The sequence below is a fragment of the Drosophila innubila genome, assembly GCF_004354385.1.
Source record: "Drosophila innubila isolate TH190305 chromosome 3L unlocalized genomic scaffold, UK_Dinn_1.0 0_D_3L, whole genome shotgun sequence".
NCBI classification, from domain to species: domain Eukaryota; kingdom Metazoa; phylum Arthropoda; class Insecta; order Diptera; family Drosophilidae; genus Drosophila; species Drosophila innubila.
Window position 1 is genome coordinate 17,835,719 of NW_022995376.1, and position 21,271 is coordinate 17,856,989.

General features: G+C 41.7%; 6 protein-coding genes across 11 annotated transcripts in view; 3 read left to right on the forward strand and 3 right to left on the reverse strand.

Annotated features, from left to right (window-relative positions):
* LOC117786584 (spectrin beta chain, non-erythrocytic 2) overlaps positions 1-2,735 on the forward strand; it is a 35,966-nt gene extending 33,231 nt beyond the window's left edge. For 4 of the 6 annotated variants that reach the window (XM_034624920.1, XM_034624919.1, XM_034624918.1 and 1 more), the window contains 4 exons: positions 10-358; positions 1,037-1,144; positions 1,320-1,745; positions 2,454-2,735. In XM_034624920.1, the coding sequence (XP_034480811.1) occupies positions 10-358; positions 1,037-1,144; positions 1,320-1,745; positions 2,454-2,716 (1,146 nt within the window). In that variant the 3' untranslated portion in view covers positions 2,717-2,735. Of the gene's footprint in view, positions 1-9; positions 359-1,036; positions 1,145-1,319; positions 1,956-2,453 lie in introns of all 6 variants that reach the window. The other 2 variants (XM_034624916.1, XM_034624921.1) reach the window with 2 other exon arrangements.
* An 879-nt stretch (positions 2,736-3,614) lies between these two features.
* LOC117787151 (RNA polymerase II degradation factor 1) lies at positions 3,615-7,117 on the reverse strand. The gene is made up of 2 exons (XM_034625592.1): positions 6,605-7,117; positions 3,615-5,972 (listed from the first exon to the last, which is right to left on the reverse strand). Exons 1-2 carry the CDS (start codon positions 7,115-7,117, stop codon positions 3,615-3,617), a joined length of 2,871 nt encoding a protein of 956 aa, XP_034481483.1.
* A 3,730-nt stretch (positions 7,118-10,847) lies between these two features.
* On the forward strand, positions 10,848-13,175 carry LOC117788452. Its single transcript, XM_034627229.1, has one exon. It carries the CDS (start codon positions 11,151-11,153, stop codon positions 11,829-11,831), a length of 681 nt encoding a protein of 226 aa, XP_034483120.1. The 5' UTR covers positions 10,848-11,150; the 3' UTR covers positions 11,832-13,175.
* A 340-nt stretch (positions 13,176-13,515) lies between these two features.
* On the forward strand, positions 13,516-15,800 carry LOC117787003 (vitamin K-dependent gamma-carboxylase). The gene is made up of 3 exons (XM_034625437.1): positions 13,516-14,118; positions 14,183-14,529; positions 14,589-15,800. Exons 1-3 carry the CDS (start codon positions 13,517-13,519, stop codon positions 15,692-15,694), a joined length of 2,055 nt encoding a protein of 684 aa, XP_034481328.1. The 5' UTR covers position 13,516; the 3' UTR covers positions 15,695-15,800.
* A 52-nt stretch (positions 15,801-15,852) lies between these two features.
* On the reverse strand, positions 15,853-20,881 carry LOC117787002 (ATP-binding cassette sub-family B member 7, mitochondrial). Its single transcript, XM_034625436.1, has 6 exons — positions 20,711-20,881; positions 18,726-18,858; positions 17,958-18,084; positions 17,744-17,898; positions 16,335-17,683; positions 15,853-16,277 (listed from the first exon to the last, which is right to left on the reverse strand). The coding sequence occupies exons 1-6, from the start codon at positions 20,819-20,821 to the stop codon at positions 16,026-16,028; spliced, it is 2,127 nt and encodes a 708-aa protein (XP_034481327.1). The 5' UTR covers positions 20,822-20,881; the 3' UTR covers positions 15,853-16,025.
* Positions 18,901-20,852, reverse strand: LOC117787004 (SET domain-containing protein 4). The gene is made up of 2 exons (XM_034625438.1): positions 20,711-20,852; positions 18,901-20,412 (listed from the first exon to the last, which is right to left on the reverse strand). Exon 2 carries the CDS (start codon positions 20,326-20,328, stop codon positions 18,949-18,951), a length of 1,380 nt encoding a protein of 459 aa, XP_034481329.1. The 5' UTR covers positions 20,329-20,412; positions 20,711-20,852; the 3' UTR covers positions 18,901-18,948.
* Positions 20,882-21,271: the final 390 nt, after the last annotated feature.

The window sequence follows — 21,271 nt, forward strand, 5'->3', positions numbered from 1 at the left end:
AATTTTTAGCAACAATCGAGCAGCTCGCCGGACATTAAGGTTAGCAGCAATGTGGAATCACCCGTCAGTTCACGCAATTCCTCACCGGACTCACAGCGTCGTGCCAGCAGTGGACAGAGCTTGGATATCGCTAGCACTGCCACGCCCCAAATGGCCTTCCTGCAGCGACAAATGCAACAGCAACAACAACAGCAGCAGCAGCAACCACAACAATCCCAATCATCTCAGCCCAGTTCACCCACAGCAGGTTTTGATCAGAAACCTCCGATCCCACCACGTGGAGCGCCTCCTGTGGCCACACATCGCCAGAGTCAAGAGAATCTGGTTGTTTTGCGAAATCGCCAAAGTTCCAGCAATGGTCAGTAACTTAACACTCTACTCAAAATATATATAATTTTTTTAAGATACTTAATAATTTTTACATACTAGATAAAGAATAATATAAGATTGTAAAATACCTACAGTTTAACTATTAAACTCTCACTTAGATAGTTTTAGGTAGAACATCAAATGAATACGATAGCTTATCCATCAATACTATCACTTAATAACAAATTGTATAAAGTTTTGAGAGATGTGTTTAATTTCTGAGAAATTCCTACTATATGAAATATTTATAAAAATAACCAAAAATTATCTATTGTAATATATCTCTTTATTATCTTCAAAAGAAAATCAAGATAAGAAAAGCCAATATCTAAAATATCCTTTAAAATAACAACATCAAATATAAGGTTACTATGAGTTGAACTATTAGATTTAATTTCGATTATTCAAATAACATTTTAAATAATTTAATTCTGTTTAACTTTAAATAGACTTGCGAGCAAAACAGTTGTTTGAACTTAACTTTACCATTTGTTTTAGACATTATACTTTTAAGATTTACTTCTTTTAAGATTTAAAATGTGTAGCTTAATCATAATTCAGTATTTTTATTTACAATGACTAAATAATTTTTTTTATTTATTATTATTATTATTTAAGTATTGATATTGTTACTGAAACTTTCTTATGAACACAATCCTTGACACAGATCTAACCGATGGTCGCCTGCAACAGTCGGCAACGTTGCCCGCCCAAAATGGCAATAGCAGAGATGACAGTGCGATGCTGAGACGCAACACGGATGCAAGACAATCGGGTAAGTAAACGCTTATAGAGGTGTTGTAGTCTCCCTTAAGCCTACAGCTATTTGTGTTTGTTCCACACACACACACACACACACATACACTCACTCTCTCACACACACTTTTATCATCCAAAAAAAATTGATTGTAAAAAAACGTGTCCCCCTCAAAACTCGACTCGTATATTAGATAATCCACCGCCATTGCCCACAACGATGCCGCCTTTGGGCAGCGCCAATAGTCATCATCCGAATCCGCATAGCCATCAATCGCCGCATGCGGCGCAGGTGCAACAACGCATCAATGCATTCAATGCGGCATCCATACAAGAGCAATCGGACTACTACAACAACAACAGCAACATGATCAGACAGCAACAACATCAACAACAACATATGACATCGCCACAGCGTGTGCCATCGTTGAACACTGGACGCATCGATACAACGCGCAAGTTTATTGAGATGGAGGCACATGCGCCGGGCAACAGTTACAACAGCAGCAGCAGCAACAGCAACAACAACAATGGTCACAACAACAGCAGCGGCAGCAGCAGCAGCACAACAAAACGCACCATTAGCTACTCGAGCAGCGGAGCAAGCAGCAATGGCAATGGTAATCTCAACACCATAACAACAACTACTACAACAACCACAACCCAAGTGCAACAACAACATGCGACAAGCAGTCGCACGGTTTGGCATTTAACGAGCTCACCAACATCATCGACCAAATCATCATCCGGCTCCGGGGATCATAACAATGCCATCAGTAATCCAAGCTACATGGGTCTACATCTAAATAACAATAACGATGGAATCGGTGGTTAGCACACAATCGCAGAGATATACATTACATATACATAACATATATCCTAACATATAAGACTTTAATTTAGGCTACGGAATTTGTTTAGTTGGCATGAACTTTTTAGACGGTTGTTGAGTTGGCTATTTATTTAGTTTGGTTCTTGGTAGCTCTAGCTCTAGCTCTTTCTTCTCTCTCTCTCTCTTCTCTTTGTTATGCATGCCTCTTAAAATATAAATCTGTGAAGGCTCAACTGTCAAATCGGTGAAACTAACGCGTCGTACCTATCTGCGCACGAGCTTACAAAGTATTTTATGAAATGATATTATATTATTGTTATTATCAATATAATCAAGTCTCCCCTGTCTCTCTCCTTCTATCTTTTTTGCACTTACACTTACTCTCTTTTATGTTACATTCATACGCTTTCTTTTATGTTATGCTGCATGCGGTTTATTCATTGAATTCGAATACACTCACAATTTACTCATGCCTCTTGTTGCATTATATTCTTAGGTTGGGGCAACAGTCGCTTTGAGAGCAATCGTCCTGTCTCCCTGCAGCCGGATTCCATCAGTTTCACCCGTGTGTCCGCCGAAAGTTCCAGCGAAAGTGAAGCCCAATCCATTTCCTCCGTTTCGGGTGTGAAGGGCAGCAAGAGCAAAGATGAACGACGCAGTGGCATGTTCCGCATCTTTGGTCGCAAGGGTGGCGACAAGGAAAAGGAAAAAGAGAAGGAAAAGGATAAACGTCGATCCAGTCAAACGCCGCCACAGTAAAAACAAAAATCAAATAAAAAAAAAAACAAATAAATTGCAACACAGTTTCAGCTAAATTACAAAAAATTGGACAATTGCATTGGAGAAGCAGCCGCTACGGTTGAATCAATTGTTTTTGTATTTTTTATATAAATATATAAATAAAATAAATCATAAATATTTAATTCTTAACCCACACATTGCGAGCAGTGCAAGCAAAAATGAAAAAAAAATTAAAATTAAATTGAAAAAAAAAAAAACAATTAATATCTATGCAAAATATGTTTTTTGAAAATGAGTCTTGAAGCGCTGAAAAAAAGTATAAACAATAATTATATATAAAGTCAATGTTTTAATTGCATTATAAAAATGTAACTGTAAGTTTGTTCGTTGTATGCTTATGCTTAAATATAATTTTCATAAAACAAAAAGAAACAAAAAAAATATAAACAATAAAAATATTATATTACATGTAAAAACTTTGATGTTGTATTTTTATAATTTTGAAATATTTTTAAAATGGTTTATTTTCCTTACCATTCCCGAATGGTGAATTATTTTACGTTTTAAATACTTTTAGAAATATTTTTTACCATTCCATAAACGAACAATAGATGGCGCCAATAAAGCGCACATAAATTCAATTTAAAATGCACCTTTTTTTAATTTTCTCGACGCATTTTGTATGCATTTTATTAGTGGCAAGTAAAACTGCGCTTAAAACTATGGGACGACATGTGTAATCATATAAAAAGATCAATCAATCTATGGAGAGGGCCCTTCCACCGATTCGGTTATTCCATACTACACTAAAAAAAACACTTAGTTTACAATTAAAAATGCAACAAAACAAGAATAGAGCGTAGTCAACTATACAAATCCAGGTCTACAGCTACTTATATCGATTGGGATGCAGGCTCTAACCATAGTGGGAATAGAGATTGCCATGTGTGGAGGCGCTTTGATACTGCACCAGATTGCCATGGGTCTGCACAGGTTGTTGATAGTAGGCAGCTTGATGGAACAGCATGGGGGAGGCGGGCTCATTCACCTGAATCTGATGATAGTTGGTAATGGGCTCATGCTCGACCACCTCGCGCACCGTCTGGAACGGATGATTGACCACAATGCGGCGCTTGTGGAAGGTTTCGCTCGTTGCAGCTGCATCGGTGGGTGCGGCAGTGGCGGAAATAACGCGCTCATTGGGCTGCAGGTGTCGATTGAGGTGTCCGGCGGCGCCATTACCCGCCACATCCACATCCAGCTGGGATTGGGTTGGCGTGGGCGTGGCCTGGGTGGTTGCTGGTGACGCGGCGGCAGCTGGTGCCTCCACCAATCTCTGGAATTGTTGTTGCTGCTGTGGCTGTTGTCTCAAGCGGGAGGATCGTTCCTGCTGCTCCTGCTTCTGATCGCAGTCGGGCTTAACTGGACTGATGGTCGCTGTGGCCACGATGGACTGATCGGGATCATGCTCATGTGGGATCTGCAGATGAATTTGCGCCTTGGCGGGTTCCTTTGTCTGCACCTCCTTTGGCGCCTCCTCAAGACGTCCAGATTCTATATCCGGATCGTAGCGCATGCGTGAATATGGAGCACTGTATTCCAGTTCCTCGGCGAGGGGACTACGCTGACGCGACGACTGTTGGTAGTAGGAGCGTGGAGCGGCGGGTCGAGCCGCTGACTTGGCATAAACCACCGTAGGACCTGCATGATTGCGCAGATATGGCTTCAATTCGGCCACATGGGCAGGATGCTCCTGTCCAAATGGCAGTTGCACCTCGGAGATGCGACGCTCCTTTGGCGGCGGCTGGCGACTGCGTCCAAGGTATATGTTATGCTGGGAGGGCGGCAAATGAATCTTGTGCTCATGCTTGATGATCTGAGGGCGTGGCGCCTCCTCAAGACGCGCTGGCTTGGACTCCACATTGCCGGCATTGGCATTGGGCAGGAATTCACCAGTGAAGTAATCATCGGTGCTCTGACTCGGATAAGACTGGCGATTGAAGCTGTTGGCGCGTTGATAACTGCGTTGAGGTGGATAACTGGCCTCACTGCGTCCATAGTCATAATCCTGCAGCTCTGGCTCCTGGCGTGGGATCATACCCGGCGCCAAATGCTTTCTGCTAATCTGGAATTGATTACCATTCGAATCAGTGGCGGTTATAGTGGAACTCGACCCAGAGCTGGAGCTGGACGTGGAGGAGGTTGCGGGAGAGGGCTGACGATTGCCGTCGGTGGCATCCTGTGGCTGCTGTTGCTGCAGCTGAGCCTCGACATACTCATCCTTGGGTGCCTGATCATAGCTGGGCATGGTGGTCACACTGGAGCCCACTGTGGTCACCTGGGATTGCTCCTTGGGCTGCTCATACGAGGGTCTGTACGTATTGGCATTGTGGCTATAATCCTGGGTCTGCACGTGACCATTGTTGTTGTAGGCAGCAGCCACAGCAGGATGTGGATGGCCCAGGGGCAGCAGCGTCTCTCCTCTGGGTATCTTGGCCACCGGGTGGTCCAGTTCCACAACCAATGTGCCAGCAGGTTTAATCACAACACGCTCCTCAATGTCATAGAACTCCTTTTGAACGGCCGGATGACGCACCTCGTACTTCTTGGCCTTTAGCGCCGGCTGCACAATCTGTATGGTCTTGGTAACAAGGGGACGCGGTGGTGCGGGTTGCACATAGCCACGTTGTGGTGGCAAGTAACCTGATCCGCCAGCCTGATCCGAGTAGTCATCATAGCCGGAGTTCTCATCTACGGCTGGTGGATATTGATCCTGATAATCATCCTGGACATCATCATAGCTGTAGCCACCCTGATCATAACTGGGTCTGTTGTAGCTAGTACCAACATCGAAAGCGGGCTCAAACGAGGGTTCATATGAGACGCCGCCTCCCAACTTGGCTTCATTGGGAATTGCAGCGGGGGCGAGTGCAGGTGCAGGAGCATTGCCTGAACTGGAACTGGGCGAGGAAGACGAGGAGGAGGAGGAGGAACTAGAGCTGGAGACGGAACTCGAACTGACGGGCGCTATAGAAGCAGTTTGAACAGGCGCTGGCGCTTGTGGCTCATAGACAGGTTTGCTATCCTGTGCCTGCTCCACATTGGCACTCTGACTCTGTTGTGCAACCGGCGCAGCCACCTGGCGTTCAAACATGCGCAACTGCTGCGATTTGGCGCCACCTATGGACACTGCATCGTCTGGGGCAATGGAACTTGAGCTGCTGCTGCTGGATTGTGTATAGCGCTGAGGGGAAGGACTGGAGGATTCAAAGACCTAACATGGAAAAAGAAGAGAAGTTTGTGATGGAGTTAAAAAAATTATTTGTGGAATTATGTAGAGTCCTTGTAAAGATTTTGTTAAGTGAATCCTGTTTTCAGGCAGAAAAATAGAGTAAAAATAAAGAAAAAAGAAATTTTACTTTCAACAGGCCGTAGACTTAATTCCTTTGTAGAGCCATGATCTCAATTTTCTACCGATTTAGCCAAGTGTTCAGTATGTGTAAGGATGCAACTTCTGTAAGATTGGCTTAGATATATCAAGAAATAATTAGAAAACTAGTTCATACTATAGGTACATTTTGAACTTATCGTTCCTTTGGCATCTGTATCTAATAATGATCCGATCAGGACGGTTCTGATATATGTACTGACTGCAGCAACAAGGTGGAGCTGTACGAAGTTTCATTAAGATAACTTCAAAACTGAGAGATTACTTCCATAGAAAGAGACGAACCGACCACTCAGCTCGTCCGCCCGATCAAGAAATTATATACTTTATGGGGTTACACATTTCGTCACAAAGTTAAAATTAATTAGCAAGTAAAATGTATAGTTAGAAAGCAGATTAAGGAAAAATCGCAGATGGCACTATAGACATTTTTATTTCTACTTGGCGTTTATACTCACAGTTTCGACAGAAGGTCCATGACTATGATACGACTGAATGTAACGTTCGAATTCCTGATTTTGGCGCAGTTGTTGGTTGCGTTGACGGAACTGTCCGCTGTGTGGCGGCTGTTGATGCAACGAGGGACGGCGTTTGTGACCACGACGACGTGGCAGACGACCATTGTTGCCAGTTGCAACAGGTGTTGGCTGCAATCCCAAGCCCTGGCGAGGTGACACCGGCTGTTGCTGTTGCGGCTGCTGAGATTGCTGCTGTTGTGGCAACTGTTGTGGCAACTGCTGCTGCTGTTGCTGTTGCTGTTGCTGCTGTTGTGGACGCTCCTGCAGGCGTGCAAAGCGTGGCTCCTCCTCCGGACGATAGGGACCCGCTCGCAGCTCGGCAGGCGCATGTCCATCCACAATGTTAACATCAGCTGGATTCGTAGCCGGCTGTTGGGCTATGGAAATGTTGACATGTGTTGCCGCATTGCTGGCAGCCACCAGCAACAGCAGCATAAACAGCTGACGGCACATCTTTACTCAACAGCTAAAGATCCTCACAAGTCAATCGATCAATCTGCCTGTCTGTCTGTCTGTGTTTCTGTCTCGTCTGTGAACGCTCGCCGTCGAACTCGTGTCGTTGTGTGACAAACATTCGTGCATGCGACGCATATTTATACGCATGCGGGAGCTGCTAGCGATATCGGATTCAAGTGTCGTCGATCAGTGTCAATGTCAGCAAAGCGGGCACCCTGTTTAGGGATCAGATGCTTGCCCCAGTTCCAATTCTACAATTAAAGGCATCCAACTAGCAATTGTTACGATGATGCACACTCCAACAAATTGCAAGTTAACACTTTTTTGTTGCTATTGTGTGGCACGCGCATTTCAATTGCCAAAAATACATTTAATACGACAGCTGCAGTTGCTCCATAATTGGCAGCATGCAACATTTTCTCGTAATTGTCGGAAGGTCAGCTCGGACATCGCCTATGCTGCGTATGAGTGATGTTCGCTAGCTCGATTTAAACGATCGATTTGATTTGAACTTGAAATTGGCGCATTTAGCTGACTGCAATTCATTCATTTTGTAAATGAGACGTTGAACTGTGTTTTTGGTATTTCAATTTGGATTTTTTGAGTTTTGATTTTGATTTCGATTTCGACTTCAATTTAGTTTTGCGATTTGTTGACAATCGACAAGTCTCAAGTGTGTTGTTACACATACGCCGTGTGTGTCGATGAAAATTGCCAGTCAGGCAATTTTACGCAACTGAAGTTCGTGAAGAATTGGCAACCATACTCGTATCCATAAGTTATGCACCAGATACATTCCGATAAAGGTTAATAGCTAACTTGCAATTTGTGAGGGTGTCCGTCCAGTAATAAACATTTGACAACCAAATCCAAGTAAAGGCATGAATGGCTAAGCAAAACTTTAACAAAAACCCACATTTTACAAATAAAATACGAAGCTGCTCTCATTAAAATGTATACAGAATTAAATATTCCCACTTGAAATTGAAGTGGAAGACGATAAGCTATTGATTCTTGACAAGCCCCTTTATTAGATCAAGACGAGTAGATTTCATTCATATAAATATATTGATGAGTCTGCAGTGTAGACGCTGAAATCCAACACAATCTGCGCGCAACATTGTTTGTTTGTTAAGTTGTGAGCTGCATGCGAAACGAGATGTGCGATAAAGAAATGTAACATGAATCTGAACTTGAATGGAGCCACTTTAAGGGCGTTTAATTCGTAACACTTTGGAATACCATATGTAAAAACCAGAGAGCGAAAGGTAAATTTTGTCAGGGCTACGGCTTTGTATAGTTAAAATTGCAATGGCGGTATAAGAAATATTTTTTTTCACAAGTTAAATCTGGAATTCACTACTTTATTTAACAATAGTTTAACGAGCAGTCGTTCTTAGTTTTTTAGTTTGTAGGATCAATCTATTTCTTCAGATAATTAAAGTCTTTAATCATCTGCTGATGCTTGCCAAGAATATAAATATAAATATAATGTACAAATGTACTTTAACATCTATCAAGCATCTTTCTATCTATTATTTCATTTTCTTTACAAATTATAGTTCCTTTCCTGGACCTATCAATGTTTATAAAAAGTTTTTCAATTTTCACCTTAGCGCCTTTAAAAATGTCAACTATTTTATTTCAAGTGTGTGAGTCAAAGAGCATTTTTATGTTATTCACTGACTCCAAGTTTCAGGGCAGCAACAACAAGTTGGCTGTCAATCAGAGCAGCAGAAGGAATAAAAATAGAAACAACAAAAATATGAACGTAGTACGCACATAGCATTAAAGTACAAGTTGAAGCGAGTGCTTAAATTAAACTCACTTGATAAACTAATTGTAAGGAAACTACGCACTTGGCACTTGCCAGGAGCATCAGCATAAGGATTTGTCAGGTATCGGACACACGTGGATACATAAATAACAATTGGACGACGTAGATGGCGCACACAGGATGCGGCAAGATAATAAAAATAAAGTTGAATACAAATAGAGACTGAGACGTTGATATTTAAATCAGTTGCACGTGGGCGACGATGCTGGGTGTGGTGGGCTGACACGGCGCCTGTTTACTATGCCTTGCCACACCTGATTAAAATCTATTGGCACCAAAGTGGAGCACAGACCACAGGCGGCGGCGCTAACAAGAGGCCAAACAAAGGAAACGGAAATGGCCGCCCCATTTGCCACTTAATGAAACCCAATTACATGAGGCTGCTTTGAACCAGGTAGGAACAGGTAAGAGGTCAGCTGCGGACGGGGAGAGGAAGGCAAACAAAAACAGCTGCAGAGCCGATGGCGCAGCTGCCGCTACACCTGTTAACGCTATTTGCATTTTTCCTACAAGCTTATTTTATTATTATCCCTCGCCATCATTGATGGCAAGGACATGCGCAAACAACAAACACCCCCGACTCCACCCCCGCTCACACCCGGCCACCCTTTGCACCCCCCTCCGCTAGCCCAAGCGGGACATTTACTGTTCCTGAAGGGAGTATAAATAAGAGGCGGATTTGTGCACACAGCCTCAGTTGCTGGACCGTGTTGCTCGCGTGGCTTTGTTGTCCCTACAGCTTCCTGTTTTATAGTGTATCCTGTTCGTACGTCACAACTCAACTGCAAACTGTTGCGAAAAGCAGCTGCAATTGCAGCCAAACAACTTGATAATTGACAGCGGAAGTAATCGTTTTCATGTGTTTATAAATTGCCGGCCTATAATTTGACTACTTTGGAGTACAATCAAACTGTATACATATACCAGGTGAGGCCTCATTTGCAATTCATTCAATTCAATGTGTGCTGAAATTAGAATATGTCTAAATAAACAATTTTGATAACGTACTCGTAACTCAAACTGCACTTGGTTTGTTGTTTTAATAATATTTTTAAAATAATTAGTGTTATTTAAACTTGGAATAAATTAAAGTTAGTTTAATACTAAGTCTCGCTTTGAATTAAATTAAATTAAATTGTATTATAAAATTAATAACTTTGAGTGTCATAGCCGTGAGAATATAAGCAAGCAATACTTTTCAACACTGGCAAACTGCCAGTGCAACGTGCACCAATTTAAATGCAATGCTGCCACACTATTAAAAAGCCGGAAATGCAAGTGCATTTAAAATTAAAATGACTGGTTGAAAAGAAATGTGAAATAAATACTGGTTGCAAGCACACGAATCATATGGCAGAAATAGTGGTTAAAATACTAAAAAACAAAAACACAAAAAATGTATGAATGGTTATTTTCGACACAACGAAGATTTAATACCCTTGCAGAGCCCTGTATTCAGTTTTCGACTAATCCTTTCTGTGGTAGCTAATTGATATTGAAGTAGTATCAATCTATCAGGTAGCAATTTGATTCAAATTTATCTCCATTAAGCATATCTAAAATTTGTTAAAGGTTTTTCATGAAAGAAAAATTGTGAAACCATAAATTTGCCATTGTGTTTTAGGTGCACTTAAGCTTACTTTGGTTTGCTTTAATATTTATTAGTTTTTCAAGTCTATCCTGAAAAAGAATATATTTTCATATGTACACATACTTTATGTTGTCTGCCATTCATTTCTTAACAAAATTATAATACTCTCTGTAAGGGTATACAAAGCACAGAAGAGAAACGAAGAAGAGCAAAAAAGTCACCCCTAAAATTGCGATAAACGGGCAATTGTAGCTTTTCTAAGGGTTCGCTTTCAGTTGAACAGCAAACTTCGAAGCGTACGGTTCGCATTCGGTCGCGTTTCCCATTTCTCCAACAATTTCAGAAAACTTCTCACACACTCACACCAATATTGTCGTACCGTCGTATTGTCGATAGGCCACCCAGCGATTCTAAAGCCGCCAGCAGACAGCATAGCCCTCTAATAGTCGCTCATATTACACAGTGTGCGTTTGCGTGTGTATGCGTGTGCTTTTGTGAGTGTGTTTCCGTGTCCGTGTCTGTGTGTTTTTCTCGACGTTTTCGACGTTATTCTGTCCAAAATACCAAACACCACGTTTAAAGTGCAAAACCCAATTAACAAGATGGCCGAAAATTGCCCAAAATGCAAGAAATCAATCAACTCGAAGGATGCAATCATCATATGCAATTCGGATGACTGCCTGAAGAAGTTCCACCGTACATGTGTCAATATCGACGATGCGATGTATGATTTGATACAGAAGAATCCAATGATATCATTTAACTGTGATGAGTGCAGAAATCAATCGCCAAAGGCATTATCCGCCAAGCTGCACACCATCGAGGAGAAGGTGAACAAGGTGTGCAATGGCGTTAATCAAATCCAGGGACGGATGTACCAGCAGTATTTCCAATTTGGCAACCAGCCGGTTAACAATCTCGATGGCAAAAAGCACCCGCAACAGAACAACCTCATCGTTGTCGGTAACAATTGCAATTCGGATCGATTGCAGGTCGTATGCGACTACGGACGTTGGGTGCAGGTGGGCAAGTTTGCGACAAACACCAGCGAGGACGACATTATCGAGCATCTGGCCGAGGAACTGAAAATCAACAAGAATCTGGTCAAATGCACCAAATTGGTCAAAAACGATGCCAACTTATCGCAGTTATCCTACTGCAAATTTAAGATTTCCATACCCGACTATCGTTTCAATGAGCTGTTCAACGAGGCGATTTGGCCAAGTGGTGTTATGGTTAGCCCCTTCACTCCACGCTCTCAGTTGAATCAGAATCGCATATAAAGTTGAGAGAAGAAGACGAAGAGAGAGAGTGCGCCTGCGCCTGCGCACTATTTCAAAGGGGGTGCATTGCACCGAGATTGAGAGCGTCAGAGAGAGAGGGAGAGAGAGTGAGGGTTGCTTACCGGTCGGTCAGCGACAATAGCAACCAGAGCAACAACATCAGCAACAAACAACAAAACAGTTTTCATTCGATAAAGTTTTTGTCGTCACCCGTCACAAGGCGGGACGGGGATTGGCTCACAATGTATGCAAATTTTTTGACACTGACAACTTGAAAACTTTGTCTAAAACTTTCAAAGCTTACTCAGAATTAATGAATTAATGACAACCACATAATTACTTATCGAATTAACTTTGAAAATGCATTTTAAAATGTTTTTAGCATTGCGTATAAATATCGAAGTAACCAAAACATTAAGTAAAAAGTAAATGCCAAGCAAAGTCAAAGTCAAATATTAGTCATTTATGCATAACTGTCGTATATTTAAATTAAATTAAATTAAACAAAACGAAATGAAAGAAAGGGCAACTATAATACCAAAACAGTCAGTATATATTTAAATCAAATACCAAAAAAAAAAAAAGAAATACAAAACGAATAATTAAAATAATATTAAAATACTTAAACTATTTACGTAAAGCACCAAAAGAATTTTGTTCTATCCGATCAGTTTTCAATTAGTTTATTTTTACTTTTGACTTCAATTTCATGTAACTTGAAGCATTTAATTTGATTTTGGTTAGTGTCCCTAAAATTCAAATTCAAATCCAAAACCACTTTTAAACCAAAGCATTAACTTAATAAAACTTATCAAGTATATTCAGCTATATTGTATTCGTATGCGTAGTTTGAGGCATTTTCAAAGCTTGTTCTCCAAAATTTTTAGAAATTTTGCGAACCAATGAAATGGACAATTGCAAATTGGAAAATCTATTCAAAACAAAAATATGTATGTATTTGTGTATTCAAAAACCATATTAAAAACCAAAATTAAAATCAAATATTCAAGTAAAACAATTATAGAAACTTGTTCAACACAACTGAATACAGTTGGGGTTTGAGAATTCGTAAAGCGCAGCTGGGCAAAAATTGTTGCAATAAACTCAACTCAAAAATATAGAAAAGTAATAAAAACTAAAAAAATATATATATATATTTCATAATTGATGTATTTTTTTAAGGCGAATCAACTTTGTTTCGCTAACCACAAACACAATAAAAACCAATACAAGAATTCAGCAATATTTTCAGTGATTGCAGACTCCACATTTGTGTGTGGAGTGTGTGAATCATTAAGATAACAAAAGTCAGCAAACGTAGATTTTTATTTACGCAAAAGAAAATAATAAAAATCACATATATTATATATTTAGTATACAACAATATGCATGCATGTATTTATGTCAACTTTTTCAATAAATTCTACAAAAAAAAACCAAAAGCGAAATATTTTGAACGTATATGTTATTGGTGCATGGGTCAGTTATAAAGCGAAATACCACAGCTTTGTGGTTTAAAAGATGATTATACATAAGGAAAAAAAAATAAAAAGAAGTAGTATAAGGAGCTTAAACTACTTGTGAGTTACATGAGATAATAAGTGGTAATGGTAATTTTATTATGGTCTTAACTTTAGTATATATAAAACAATGCATTTTTTTTGTAAATTCGTTTTTCCAGCACTATGACCAACTCGAAACGTAAGCCCACAACGCCAAAATCCTCAGAAACTTCCACAGAAACTAAATCCGCAACCACAGATAATGTAAAGCTCACGACAGAATCAAAGGAAGAGGAGCAAAAGAAACAGGAGAAGACGTCTCCAGAGAGCAACACAACTGCTCAGCTTTTTAAAATCTGCTTTGGACACGAGCTGCATAACTTTAACAACTTGAATAGTTTTACATGTTGGCTGCAACGTCCTGTAGATGGAGCTGCCCTGGGTGTATTTCGAATGCTCTTCGGGGCCAGCATGTTGATTGACATTGCCGAGGAGCGAGGAGGCAGCCAGCTGGATGTGCGCTATGGAGAACCCCAACACTGTCATTTTCCACTGTTCAGTGGGATGAGGGCTTTGGAGTATCCATTCATGGGCTGCATCTACATCTGCATGTGGCTGGGGGCTTTGGGAATAATGCTTGGCTATCGATTTCGATGCAGCTGCTTGACCTTTATCATGTGCTATTGGTATATATTTCTGCTGAACAAGCCGGCGTGGAATAATCACAGCTATCTCTTTGGTCTGACGGGCACACTTTTGCTGTTCACTCAGGCTCACAGTTACTGGTCGGTAAATGGCAATATTCCATCAACTGTTTGCGCATTTCAATCCTTGACTTTTGTCTTACAGTTCCCTGGACAGTTGGCTTCAACCACAGCTAAGGCAACCGGTGCCTTATTGGAATTACTTTCTCATTAAATTCCAGTTCTTTATACTCTACATGTACGCGGGATTGAAGAAGTTTTCGCTGGAATGGCTGTCGGGTTATGCCATGTCCAGTCTTAGCCAACATTGGGTATTCGCACCATTCCGTAAGCTGCTGGATGGGGAGCTCATTGATCTGTTGCTTATCCATTGGTTTACGGCCATCTTTGATCTTTCCATTGCCTTCTTTATGACCTGCGATAGAACTCGTCTCCTTGTTACCCCATTCATGATTGGTTTTCATTTGATGAACTCGCGATTGTTTGCTATAGGTAAGTCTGTCGAGGAAATCTGTAGGGACTCCTCACCTATGTTTATACTCTATTTCTAGGCATGTTCCCTTGGGTCTGTCTGGCGGAGGTGCCGCTCTTCTTTGGCTTTAGCTGGCCACGAAGGATACGTGGCCTGGACAAGTCAACAACAATGAAAGTCAAAGAGTCTCCAATTCAAGGCAATCCTGGATTTAAGGCCCAACTACGTAGCTGCATCATCCTCTTTTACTGCGCCCTACAATTATTCCTGCCCTATTCCCACTTCATCACAAAGGGTTACAACAACTGGACCAATGGACTTTATGGTTATTCCTGGGATATGATGGTGCATTCCTACGATACAGTGCTGACGTCCATTAAGATTGTAGACAATGACAATCAGAAGGTGCATTACCTAAATCCCTATGCATTCACTGAATACGAGCGCTGGACAAAGTCCGCCGACATGGCAGTGCAGTATGCCAAGTGCATAGAACGAAATATACATGAGGACATGGAAAGGCATCCACAAAACAGTCCATTGACCAGTACCAATATTTCCATTTACTTTGACATTTGGTGTTCCATGAACCAACGCTTTCAACAGCGCGTTTTTGATCCTCGCGTGGATCTGCTGAAGGCTCCTTGGTCGCCCTTTAAACAAACTCCCTGGTCATTGCCGCTACTCACGGAGCTAAATCATATGCGTCCGAAATTAAAAACAATTGCCAACGAGGTGCTGGCCTGGAATAACTACTCGGATGTCATATTTGTGGCTGATTTTCCTGGCCTAACGCTGAGCAACTTCATCGCTCCGGCTTTGTTCAACTGCACGCTGACCATACTCGAGGGTAATGTGCGCTACAAGAGTTCCAATGATGAGGAGTCATACTTTCTGACAGCTGGCAAGAGCATTGGCCTGGAGAGCAATGCCACACACTATGTGACCACTATTGGTCAAAAGCCAGCCTCCTATCTGTACACCTATGTGAACAGAACAATGCAGGAGGAGAATATACAGATTGATGATGATGGACTGACCAAGGATCGTCCAATTTTGCCACTCTGGAAGGAATTCAATCAACGTATTGCTAACTACCAACAGTTCCTTACGCATTTGGCCAATTGTGTGCTGTATTTGCTGTACGATGTCCCCATCCCAATGTCCATACGAGAGAGAGTTTAAGAATGAAGCAGCTGAGATCATTTGTATTTCCTTGCCTATCCCTAAGTGTCGCAAAATGTGTGGGTGATAAAACTGATAATAAATGTTTAATGTTATACCTCTGAAAGTTGTTTAGATACTTAATGGAATCAGATATAAAAACAAAAAAAACTCAAATCTATGTATTTTTTACCCTCTACATATTTATAACTGTATTTACAAACTGGACACAATATTTCTTTCAGCCCATTTATATAACAAATCTCCTTGTGGGAGCCTCTACTGTAATTTTGATGGCATCGTCAAAATAATAAGTGTAATAGAACACGTTACAAACGTAACCGAAACTTGTCTACATGCTGATCGATTCTGCTTGTGGTTTATCCTCTGCCAGGCGACTGGGATCGAATTGTTGAGTCTGCGTCTCCCACAGGCGAGCATAGAGACCATTTTGCTTCAGCAGCTCCGAATGTGTGCCACGCTCGCCAACACAACCATTCTCCAGGACCAGAATCTCATCGGCATCCTTGACAGTGGACAGTCGGTGGGCAATGCAAATGCTGGTGCGACCCGAAGTAGCGCGTGAAAGAGCCTGAAGAATGTTCTGTAGATGGAAACGGAATTATATATTGGAATACAGAGGGTAAAGTAAGGTACTCACATGCTCAGTGATAGAGTCCAGACTGCTGGTTGCTTCGTCAAAGACTAGGATTGGTGTGTTCTTCAGAATGGCGCGAGCAATGGCAACGCGTTGCTTTTCGCCACCAGACAGCTTAAGACCACGTTCTCCCACCTGGGTACGATATTGATTTGGCCAACTCATGATTGATTCATGCAGATCGGCCATGCGTGCAGCATTTTGGACATCCTCGTGGGATTTGGTCAGGTTGCCATAGTGTATGTTATGTTCGATGGTGTTGTGGAACAACACAGAGTCCTGAGGCACCACTGCAATGGATTTGCGCAGACTGTCTAGCTCAACGGCGCTAATGTCCTGGCCGCCAATTAAAATACGTCCCGAATTTGGCTCAAAGAATCGAAACAGCAGACGCACCATAGACGACTTGCCGGAACCGGAACCACCAACAATGGCCACATTCTTGCCGGCAGGTATGCTAAACGAAAGGTCCTTGAAAATGGGCTTGCCCGGTTCATACTCAAAGCTAACATTCTGGAACTCAATTGATGAGTTGCTGGTGTCCACGAACAGAGGCTGTGCATTGGGTGCCGTCTGAATGCGACTGTCCACATTCATGAGCGTAAACATGGCCTGCATATCAAGTAAAGCTTGTCGCACCTCACGATACACGCTGCCAAGGAAACCCAATGGAATGGATAGCTGAAACAGCAATCCATTGACCATAACCAAATCTCCAACAGTCATGTTTCCCTGAACAATTTCCTTGGCTGCCAGCACCATGATGATACTAAGCGCACTGCTGAAGATTGCATTCTGTCCGAAATTAAGCATCGCCAGGCTGGTACTTGTCTTTAAGCTGGCCGTCTCGTACTTTTTCAGCACCTCGTTGTAACAGCCAGCCTCGTACTTCTCGTTATTGAAGTACTTGACCGTCTCGTAGTTGATGAGCGAGTCGACAGCTTTGTTTCCCGCCTCGTTCTCCGCCTGATTCATGTAGACACGGAAGCGAGTGCGCCACTGCGTCACACTCAGCGTGTAGAGAGCATAGACGCCCACACAGCCCATGCTAACGCCAGCAAAGGCCAATCCGCACTTGAAGCCTAGCAAGCTGGAGACCAGCGCCAACTCAAAGATCGTAGGCACAATGTTGAACACCATGGCCGAGAGGACAAAGTTAATGCCACGAGAGCCGCGATCGATTGTCTTGGACAAGGCGCCTGTTTGCTTATTCAGATGGAAGGCCAAATCCAGATTGTGCAGATGCAGAAACACATTGGTGGCAATCTTGCGTATGGAATGATGAGCCACCTTGGCAAACACCGCATTGCGCAGCTCGTTGAAGCCAGCAGCACTGGCTCTGGCAATGCCATCTGCAACAGGGGAAAGATGATCAGTTTAATCCAAACATTCTAAGCAGATTTCGCATTTACAGCCTAGAAGCATTGCCGTTGCGGCGGACAGCACTGCGTCCGGTGCTGTATCCATGTTGAGTGTCGTCATTGTGTCCACGGCGCCTTTGAATAAAAATGGCACACAGACAGTCAGCAGCTTGGATCCAGCGAGCAAACCCAACGATATACCCACCCTACAAAAGGATAACAATTAGTTAAAAAGTTAATGAATATATCTCTGGTCTAGTCTTACCGCTTGCGCACAAGTGGATCCTCCTTGGGCCAAATATACGCCATCATGGCACGCATCATGTCCTTGGACGTGACCTCGGGGGCGTCCAGTTTTCCCAAGGGTGTGACACCATCGTTGCCGCTGCTGCCTATATGAACGTGACATTGTCTTGATTGTTGTTGTGGCAGTCGTTGTTGTTCTTGTTGTTGCTTTTGTAGCACTGTTGCTAATGTTGTTGTTGCTGCTGTAGCTGCAACCGCATTGAATTTTCTTTAATGCAGCAATATCCAAACAGGCGCCAACACAACAAACGAACAGACAAACAAACAAACAAGCATTTGGGGTATATCTTGTTACAATTTACAGCTCAGATAAAAACAAAAACAAATGCAGTTGTTAGTCAAAATAATAAGCAAAAACGCATTAAAAATAAATTAAAAGATATTAAATATATCGCAGCAGAAATATTCTAGCAGAAATCTTGTAGATTTAACTTTAAATAAATTTAAGCATTTAGGAAATTGTTATTAAATTTTTATTTAAGTTATATCACTTAATTTAATAGAATTATCTATCTTAAAATTTTATTCTTCAAATGAAATAATTTGTTTTTTTATTATTATTTCAATCCCTGCTCTTATGTTTACCAACAATTGGCATAAAGAACTATCAGTTAATACCATAAAATTTTCAATTTTGAACCACAAATTCTCTGCAAGAACTTTAAGTTAATTACAGCAAGCAGCGATTTAATCAAGATTTGATTTGTTGGAAATCAGAAGCACATACCTTTTGCCTTTTTGGCGAAAATGCCGCCAAGCAGTTTATTGCCTGGTGTGGGCGTAAACGGAGTAATCTTTTTGACCTTGCTTGTTTCATTTTGGCTGTCATAATCGTCGGATCTGGCAAGGGTTCTATAGAGCTGTAAATCAAATATGAAATGATTTAAACAAGTGCAAAAATGTATGTATAAAAAACTTTGTACTTTATTACACAAATGGCTAAATTGATTTCATTTTGAAGAAGCACAATGAACTGATTCAAATGCATTAAGGTATCTTATGCACTCCAGCAGATAAGAACGCGTTACAGTTCCACTTTCTGTGAGTTGAGGTAACTGATCCAATGCCTTAACAAAGCCTCGATAATCGGTAATTTTGTGTGCCACCAAATAGGATAGCTCTGGCTGCACATCATCGAACTGGGCAACATCACCAAAGGCAATTTGATTGAGCACATTGGGAAAGTAAGCCTGCTGCTTAAAGATCAAGTGCAGCACCACGCGAAGATTGTGAGAGCAGCCGTCGTCGATGTGAACAAACATTTGATCAAACAGATTGTGCTCCCTAATGAACTTGAAGATGTTCCGATGATAGCTCTGTGCAGCAAGTGCTTTATTATGAACGATAAGCTGCTCAATGTCCAGCAGAGAGATTTCAAAGAAATCGTGTGCATTGCGCTCCAAATAAAAGCCATAATCTGTTAGCAATTTTAAATTTGGTAGAGCGCCGTAACTGATAAACAGTTGATCATACGGTCTCAACTCAGCTTTCGGTAAGGCGTTGAGCGTAAGTACATAATCGTGTCCCTTTTCTTTGGACACTAACTGCAACTCTGCTGTTGTTTGTACGCTGTCCGAGTGATTAAAAAGATCCAAAAATGGTGCCAATGCCAGATTTGTATCGCCACTAAGCAGCTGCTGAAAATGACAGCGGGTTGGCTTCAGCTGACGTGCATTGAGGTAAACACTTCGAGAGTTGACGGCAAAATAGGCACGCTTATAGTCCGCCAATGCCCAAATGTCCTGACACAGCTGCTGACCACAGCACTGACACCGCTGAGTGCCCACAAGAGATTTAAGAATCTGGTAGTAATCGCGTATCTGGCGATTTTGTGACACTGTGCGCTCCAGCAATGACTCGGGCAGACACTGCAGCTCCGACAAGGCACAGAAATAAGGTGTCGTGTAGGTGCGAGGCAGAGTATTCAGATAGGCAGCATATGATGAACTGTGTGTAGTTTCGTGCAAATGTTGTTGGTGCATTAAATAGCAGGCAACGAGAGCTTGAAACGAAATACGTGCATCCTTGTCAAACAAGTCTTGGTTAAAAAGTGCCTTGAAGTGCTCATCCGACTCCAATGAAGCTATGCTTATAAGGCAATTGGCAGGCAGACGTATCAACTCATCACCAGCCTGGAATCGTTGACTCTTTGAGCACAGTCCACGTCCAGTTTGTGGGAAAGTCAACGCCGACAGCTGAGTGTCATTGCGCCAGCCCATAGCGTGTAAATACCCATAAAGCACGTGCAGTGATTCCAACTCGTTGTTGTGAGTCTGAGTTGTTGTTGTTTCTGACGCGCGACGTCGTCGCAGGCGTTGAGTGCGTCCCATATTATCGCTGGATTTGCGTGTGTGCTGTTTTGGAGCCCGATTATGCTTTAAGTTGAGTGTGAGTGGAAGTTTGTTTTAGGCTTGCTGCAACGAAAGAAGCAAGTACGTAGTTGTGCGTTAAATTTTAAATCAAACTCGAAACAACTTCAAGCTCCCGAAAACAAAAAAGGGCCAAAACAACACACACGTAAACTGTTGCCTGACCTCTTTATATTTCATTTATATCCAATGACATACACAATCTATCCAAAGCAGTCAAGTTGTGCGCTAATCTAATGATAATACATTTAACGAAATTATGAAATCGTAATCTAGCCAGTTGTGTGCATATCTCGAGTGGCCTTGAAATTTGTATGCCAATGAGGAACACGAAATTACTTACCACACGAGCGTGCAGTTGTGTTCTAATTTGTTTGTAGCATTTAATGTGATAAGTATATGTAAGTGTATTCTTATTACTGCACAATTTACTTATGTGTAAAAGCCCGGCCATAACTTTACGCAAAAACAACACAACGTTCTGGTTCGTTGGTGGGGGTACAGGGTTGTAATCAAATAGTTTGGATTAAGTTCAAGATGTTGCCACCTGGCCCAATTGCTGCAACCTGACCGAAAGGCTGCCACCCTTTTAATTTCACCTATCTGGTATATGAGCCATTTTGGGTAAATTGTCAAAATTGGTACCTACCTATTTTGTTGGACAATTTCTTAGCTAGGGTTTTTAAAATGTTTGCAGACTTTTAAATATTTTTTAAATTTAAATGTGTTACTTCTCTCCCCTTCCGATGAAAAGCCTTAAGCCTTCATTAAAATTTCTTATGAAATTTCGAACTATAAGTTTTTTCAAAATTTTTAATTTATTGTGAAGTTTTGTTATTTTGATATTCGCAATACCAAAATTTAAATTTATCGCTCGATTTAGCGACATGACACGAAGCGGCAA